The sequence below is a fragment of the Photinus pyralis genome, unplaced genomic scaffold (assembly GCF_008802855.1).
Source record: "Photinus pyralis isolate 1611_PpyrPB1 unplaced genomic scaffold, Ppyr1.3 Ppyr1.4_LG2, whole genome shotgun sequence".
Lineage (NCBI taxonomy): Eukaryota > Metazoa > Arthropoda > Insecta > Coleoptera > Lampyridae > Photinus > Photinus pyralis.
Genome location: NW_022170403.1, coordinates 17,224,325 through 17,232,276, shown reverse-complemented (window position 1 = coordinate 17,232,276; position 7,952 = coordinate 17,224,325). Strand labels below are relative to the sequence as shown.

The window sequence follows — 7,952 nt, the reverse complement described above, 5'->3', positions numbered from 1 at the left end:
ATATTAGGGGATTAATTATTGCTCCTGTTGTATTTCAAATAACCCTAATAATGTACAGGAGAGCAGGATATTGCATTTAAATTCCTATGTTCCTACTTACCGTGCATCACCCAGTACCTAGGTGAAGTAATTGGAAACATAAATAAAAGAACAGTTAATATTGTAAAATGTATTTATACATCAACTATTACTTACTACTTTTACTGTTGTATCGAAAAAACAATAACAATAACATTCAATCGGGAATCAACATAGTATCAACAAATGCACTGAACGAGTGCAATGATCAGGGAATAATTTTATAAATGTGTGTAGGAAAAGCTTACAAAAATATGATTTAACTGAAAAAGACACTATAAAAATAACAGCAATACTCTACCATAACAATTATTTTTACTTAAGCCTTTATTGACAACATGAGTATTACTAGTACTACTATTATTAGGTAGATATAATTTAAAAAATATTGAGTACAGGTGAACTGTATTAAAGAAATTCTAAATGGCCAATATTGTGCAGTTTGTCATTATTCAATAGTGATAATTTGGTCCGTTAAAGTTAAAGGGTCATAACTGGATATTTTACTACAGGGATTTGTCCGTTTCGCTTTTTCTTAACAGTTTTTTTAATACCCTGTTCACATTCCAGATATTAGCTTAATCGTTTTGTGCGTAAATATACAAAGTGTAGAAATATACATAATAAAATAATAATTAACTATATAGTTCGGATCAGTCGAAATTTGACTTTCAATGAGAAAATGTAGGAAGAGTTAGGCCGTCTATGCCTCGTAATACTTAGATTAAGTGTTATGCACAGCACATTTGGCAGTAGCCTATTATCACGAGCAAGTCAATATCTACATACATTTTTATTGCGGTATTAAAAAATTAACTAAATACTTATTGGTTGACTACTGTAACAATATGTCATCGGATATTTTACACTTTTGGCACATAATATCACTAACAACCGTGCGCTCAACTTCAGGTAAGTAACTGACGTATTGTTACAGTAAAGTTGTTTTATCTCAGGAAACATCACGATGTTGATGTCTTGTTTTTCGATTGACACCAAATGTAAACCATGTACCTACTTTACGACCGAGTGAATTCGAGTTTTGAGAGTTCAGTTGTAGGGACGATCCCATGTAGGATGAATCTAGCTTGTAACTTTTATTTCCTGAAATGAATTCAAATATGGACAGGATTAGATCTGAAAGATAGGTAGGTAACTCAGGAGCAAAAGAATTTTGTGGATTGATAATGATTGAAATACTTCAATTAAATGCATGTTTAACGATAGCTATAAATTAATCAGCGTAAATATTCAGGCTTTTTATAAGTTTATTAATTATATGATTTATTAAATCGTGAAAAATGATTTTCCTAAGAAAAACTATAAGACTCCACTAGCGGAATTGTAATACACCATGAACTGGATTGACTTTGTGCGTGTCCTCAAGACAGGGAGTATTACGCCAACAGTTACTTGATATCTGATGGTTTGTGATCCTTGTACAAATCTCAGCAAACCACATAGGTATTATCCATTTCAACGAAATTAAAATCGATTTTCCATGGTGCAAATTAAACCTTCTTGTGGTTTGGTCCAAAAAATGCCAATGTCCATATGCTCAAAACTTCACAAACGGTTTCAGGATTTAAATGTCTCTCAAATAATAATTAAAAACCAGAGCAATTTCAAAGGCCTACGCGAGTTTGTACTATAGAGTTAATGTAGGAATCTGACATCCATCAGAGGGTGTGATACTTTAGTAACAGTAATTGAAACAGTGGTTCACAATTTTCAAATAAGGAAGATTGTGGATAACAACAATTGACGATACCTACCTCTTGGTTTGCGCGGAGGTCTCCTTTGCGATCGAGCCGCAATTCGTGCTAACTGTTTGGCAGCAGGTGGGAAGTCTAACCGATCAGATTTATCTTGAGCAACTAGTCGACGTTCATCAGAAAATGCTTGAAGCCAAGTTTGTTTCTCGAGCGATGACCGAAGACAAAACAAAATCCATTTGTCTCTTACACAGCTGTAAACCCTCAACGCATGTCTTACACTCACACCCGTTTGAACATCTATAAAATGAAGTTTTTACTTGTTATTTAGAACAAACGGTATACCTTTTCCATCTGAAACATCAATGACTTCACTTGTGTTCATGTCTATCCGTCCTTTGTATACATAAGTATTTCTTTTTAAAATGTCCTACAATAAAAATTTGCCATTTAATAATTAACGTGATGGACCAACAGAAAGTAGGTACCTTTTTACAATAAATAAGTTGATGATCAAACAGAAACAAAGTAATATTACTTGTCCACATTCCACTAGTAATTCTAACAGCTTCTCCTTGATGAATCAACTGAGAACTAAATTCAATCAAGTCTTCTCCCTAAAGAATAGCATTTTAAAAAGAATTTCACAACATAAAGAACTGTCCCTTACTTCCCACCCTTCGACCCTTTGCTGCCAAGCCGCCAACTTTTCTAAACTCTCCATTCTCCTTTTCCGTTCATTAATTAATACTGCAACACCTCTCATTGCCTTTAGAGCTTCCTTAATATTGTGATAGTCTGGATGATCAGCCTTAGTATACTTCAGCAATTCGGCTAATTGTAAAGGGTACTTGCAAATCCTCTGCACTGGGGTTAATAAGTAACCATCTAGGGGAATTTCAATGAGACCCCTCATCAATCTACAGGCTTCGAAAAACTTGCAATAATTATTAAATTGATACAATTCCTGCAATAAAGCTGTGGCTACTGGATGACTGTTGCAATAATCTGAGTACATCTCAAAACCTCCCTTACGTTTAATGAAACAGTTCCCGACGCAACTTTTGTAAGGTGCGTCCCAGTCTATACACGATTCTAAGTCTTTTAAAAATGCAGATTGAAATTCTAATATGTCCTCTAAATTGATAAATATAATGTCTATTTGCTCCGCGGTAAACATGTCCTTTCTCTTACGACATTCAGATATGTAACCCTCCGCAATGTCTTGGAGTACTTTAACAAATTCGCGTTCGGTGTGCACTAACTCACGCACTACACTAGTTCTAACTTGGTCGTTAGATAACAATGATATACTAGTCCTTCTACGTAATTGAGTAGGCATTGATTGTCCCGAAGCCATCGCAGCTAAACAGTCTTCTACAGTATCCTCTTGACTCACACGTAAACGTACAAAAGCCGCTGGAAACCAACCCTCCTTGCCCCCGGACGAACCCCACCACCAATCCCTATTAACAGTCTCTAACACTTCGATCACATCTCCAGCTCTGAATGCCAACTCTTCTGCCTCAATCGCAACATGATCAAACACCGCTTCAGCTAAGATAATCACGTCTTCGTCCATAGCCAATTCTAACGACTTTTTTCGTTCGGTCAATGAAGCAATTGAGGATTCAGAATCGGACATCATTTCATCTTCTGACGTTCCGATTCGTCCGTCGTGCTCATCTTCGCTTAAGATGTTGGCTCCACCCAGCCTTAAACCTAGCAATACACAAAAATAGTAAGTGCGATGTGGGTACGTGGAGTGGTTAGTATTAGAGTTGAAGACTAGTACATCACAACTGGGAAATAAAAGAATGAGTTACTAGGGATTACCTATTGCTCATTGAGTTTCAGAAAAAATACTACGATGGGGTGGAAACGAATGCCTTAATTAACATAAGACTTACCTGCTGTTTTTGTACGCATCAATGGCGACAATTTGTCTATATCCACAGGTTGACTAAGAGATCTTCTAAGTTGCCCACGACGTTGAGTTGCACGTAACTGAACGCCGCCCGGAGCATCAGGGGGTTTTTTCCGAGGACTCATTCTGTGAGGTCGCCCCTGTAAGGGTGCGGGAGAAGACATCATACGGCGATAAGAAGAACGCGAATCCCACTGAAATAACCGTTGTCCACCCAAGTCCGAATGCGTTCTTCTGATGTAGTGATGCCGGTGCGCTCGATTTTGTAATTCAGCCTGTAAACAAATACAAAAATAAATAAAAATGTCAAGGGTTAATAATACTTTCGTAGTTCCCTTACATGCGTCGTCCGCCTACCTACGATTTTCATTACTTTCAGCGCCGGCGTTCCGTGTCAGCGTCAATAAAATGATGATTCATACTCCTAGCAACAATGATTGTCTTTACACGCTAGATATATACGCAGGTAAGAACATACAAACAACGGAATGGATTATTTTGGCAAAAAAATAATTAGTTCCGTATAAGTAAACAATCCTATCACGAAAATAATACCAAAACAGAACGAATGTGCGCAACAGATCCGTCAATTTTGTTTTGTTCAATTCAATAAGTTTAGGTACCAAATAAGATTTATATATGACTTGTCCCGCTAATTACCACTGTATTTTAATTTACCTTTCAATATTAAACACACGCAATTATGTAATTTACCATTTCAGTTCAACTAGCAAGACTATAATACATTCCCTTAATGCATATTGTAGCAATTAATTGCTTTGCAATTATTTGAAATAGTTCGAGTAGAAATTATATTAATTTTCTCGAAAGGGTTAATATTCAATTATGTGTCTATTACATATTAATTAATTCTGGAGCACTGTGAAAGATTTCAAAAAATTCCAATTAACATAAGCTGTGTATTATAATGCACCCAAAGATGATTTAATCTGATTCTACCTAAAGTATAGTGTATATTCCCTCAAAAAATTATCCTCATAAATTTTTTATTGCTTAAAATTGATGGTTTTTTGGGTTGTTTCTAAAGCCAATGTTAATTTTGATTACTTCTACCGAAACTGAAAAATCGCGTATTGGCATACCATAGCAATTCGCAAACAATATCCTTCAATATTAAGGAATCTGAAATCATCATGGACAAAAAGATTTTGATAACGAAAGGGGCCAAGAGAAATCGCTGTTTTCAAGTTTCTAGGTTTTCCGCTAGAGGGCGTATGGTTAAGAAGGATCTCGCAAAATAAAACGCGGGATTGTTGGCGAGTCTCACAAAGTTCTAAGTAAGATAAACTTATACACCTGGAATAAGCGTACGTATAGAAAAAATTAAATTAACGTGTACGAACTCTTATGAGAATTGTCTTTATGTTTATGGTGATGTATCAGAATGTGATCAGATACGATAGGACGGGTGCTCTTTTCTGTAGGTACATGATACGACTGATACGAGGGCTTTCAAGCTTAGATCTGAACGGAACATTCCAAGTTGAGCTACACTGTTAGCGAAATAAATGTTTTAATCACCTCATATTTACAAAAATGACATCACAAATAGTAATCGATCCATTCGTTTACGAGATATCGTGCTAACGGACGCACAAACGGACAGACAGACGGACATGCACCGCAAAATAATAATAATAAAATAATTTGATTAATTTACATTTGGTAATGTCTCTAATAAAGTGAATGTGATGCTCAGAATTCAGAAAATTTTCAACTTAGTAGAAGGGGAATGCTAAGGAAAAGAGATAAAAATTGGATGGTTTTTTGGAATGGACTTTATAATGTACACCGGGCTGTAGCCTGTAGCCCCCCAAAAGTTGAAGTCTAGTTGCGCCTATGAGTGCAGCTGTGCAGCCAAACAAAACGAGAGCAATTTGGTTAATACAATCAAGAAATGCGGTCTATGTATTTCAGGATATTATGCCCTGTAGGTAGGGTTGCCATCTCAAAACTCTGCCAACTAGGACAGGAAGCGTGAAAATCCCGGATTTAGGTATCATAAACCCGGACATATCAACTGAATTTGATACAAAATATTGTCTAAAGAAATTGTCTTTGAAATTGTACTTTATTAAGGAGCTCCTAGCGAGTTTATAATTTTGCGGTGTCTGTCCGTCTGTCCGTCCGTTAGCACCATAACTCATAAAGGAATGGACCGATTACGATTAAATTTTGCAGGTGGATTCTTTATCAAATTTGTAGATCAGAGTTCGTGAATTGGCAATGTAGACCAAAAAATAAAGTAGGCCCTTTTGACATCTTCGTTAGTTATGAACCGAATTGCTTGAAATTCAATATGCGCATAGCATTAGCAATATAAAACACAATTCCAAAAGTTGTGCCTAATCGATCAGTATTCACAGTGCCCTTTGCGTATCTCGACCATTTACAGACCGAATTGCAACCTTTCTTATTTATGGAAGCAATTAAATGAAATTTCATACATATACACTTTAAATAAGAGCAAAACTGGCATCTGGTTTAAAATTTGGTATTGCACATGCTATAGCCACACCCAGGAGCTCGTTTGCTATATTTGTTTAATTTATTTTTATCACTGACTATACTGTATTCATTTTAAGAAGGTAGCGGTAAAAAACATAGAGAAGATTTGACCTTCAGTGTGATTGGTTAAAACACAAGTCAGTATTACGCTGAAACATAAAACGAGTGGCGAATTTTGCAAGCTGGTAGTTTCTGTTGGCATCTAAACTATTGAAGTGTCATTAACTGTTAATGTCAAAGATTGATTTCTGTTTGCAGTGCAAGATATTTCTACTTTACAATAATTTGGTGCCGTTTTATATTTTTCCTGTGTGTGCTTATCTTCAAACCCAGCGCCATCTACTACCTTCTTATAATGAATGAAGTATAGACTGTTTCAATATTCAATAAATTCCTTTTTTTGGTCCTCTGTTATGCCACTAGTGAAAATATTCTTTCAACGTTGGCATTATAAGCAGGAATGAAAAAAAATCACTAGGCAATTTTCAATAACTCCAAGTATAAATGAGGATTCGCTGTTTTAAAATATTGTAACCAAAGCTGACTGGCGCTTAAAAGTTTATCTTGTTGCCTTAAATTTTGACAGAAACTAGATGTTTCAGTAGCCTAAAACCCGGACTACCAATGAAACCCGGCCCGGACGCTCCCCGGGCGCCCCCTAAACTAGGACAAATCGGGGGAAACCCGGACGGATGGCAACCCTACCTGTAGGTATACTTATATAGATTAGTTTAATGTTAAACGTAACAAATAACTATACGCAAAGCAGTAAATCGCCGTAGTATGTAAATTTTTAGTAGGTAGGTAGGAGATTTCGCAAAAAAGGGCGTATGAAACCAGATGTGAGAAGCGTTGTGATGTGAGTGAATTTCATAATATTTATTGATAAAGCGTTAACTTGTCATAGCCCTAGTGTGGTTACGAAACATAAAAAGATTCGAAAAAAAATGTTAAAATCCGAAGCGGTGACTTTATTCCAGAAAGTCAAAAAACAAACAAAACCTTTACAACTTGACGAAAGATTATGGTCCATTGCCTACTGAAATAACAAACCCCGAAAACAACGACATGGATCCAGAGATATATACAGGGTGATTCCTATAGTACCTGCCACCGTTTGGGAGCGTGTAGGTGGTGCGTAGGGGAGTATTTTGATATAGGACACTTGGGGTCGGAAATCTAAAATAAGGGTGCCAGAGCCAAATTTACCTTCTGAAATTTCGCGCCTGTAGGTAGGCAACCCAACCGGCCGGCGGTGCACACGGAGCGATCTCAGGCGGCGATGTGTGGCTGACACTTGATCAGAATTTGTTTAAACCCACGAAATCCCGTCTGCAACGACGCGTATCAAGTGAATAAACACTATGGCAATAGTATAATAATAGTTGGCTAGATGTAGGAAGTGCATTGAGAACAACGGTGGCCACGTTGAACACTTGTAAACGTTATTGCTTTTGACTGTCGTTTTCCCTCCTTCCCTCCCATGTCGCTTCCTCGCGCTAACTCGCTCTGCATCGCTCCCCGCGAAACGTCGGTCGGTTGGGTTGCCTACATACAGGCGTGAAATTCCAGAAGATAAATTTGGTTCTGGCGCCCTTATTTTAGATTTCCGACCCCAAGTGTCCTATATCAAAATACTCCCCTACGCACCACCTACACGCTCCCAAACGGTGGCAGGTACTATAGGAATCACCTGTTATGTT

General features: G+C 37.1%; 1 protein-coding gene across 1 annotated transcript; it reads right to left on the bottom strand.

The window, feature by feature from the left end:
* Positions 1 to 673: 673 nt before the first annotated feature.
* Positions 674 to 4,821, bottom strand: LOC116163852 (rho guanine nucleotide exchange factor 4-like). Its single transcript, XM_031477982.1, has 7 exons — positions 4,789 to 4,821; positions 3,704 to 4,073; positions 2,464 to 3,515; positions 2,282 to 2,410; positions 2,139 to 2,223; positions 1,854 to 2,093; positions 674 to 1,182 (listed from the first exon to the last, which is right to left on the bottom strand). Exons 1-7 carry the CDS (start codon positions 4,819 to 4,821, stop codon positions 1,031 to 1,033), a joined length of 2,061 nt encoding a protein of 686 aa, XP_031333842.1. The 3' UTR covers positions 674 to 1,030.
* Between the last annotated feature and the right edge of the window lie 3,131 nt (positions 4,822 to 7,952).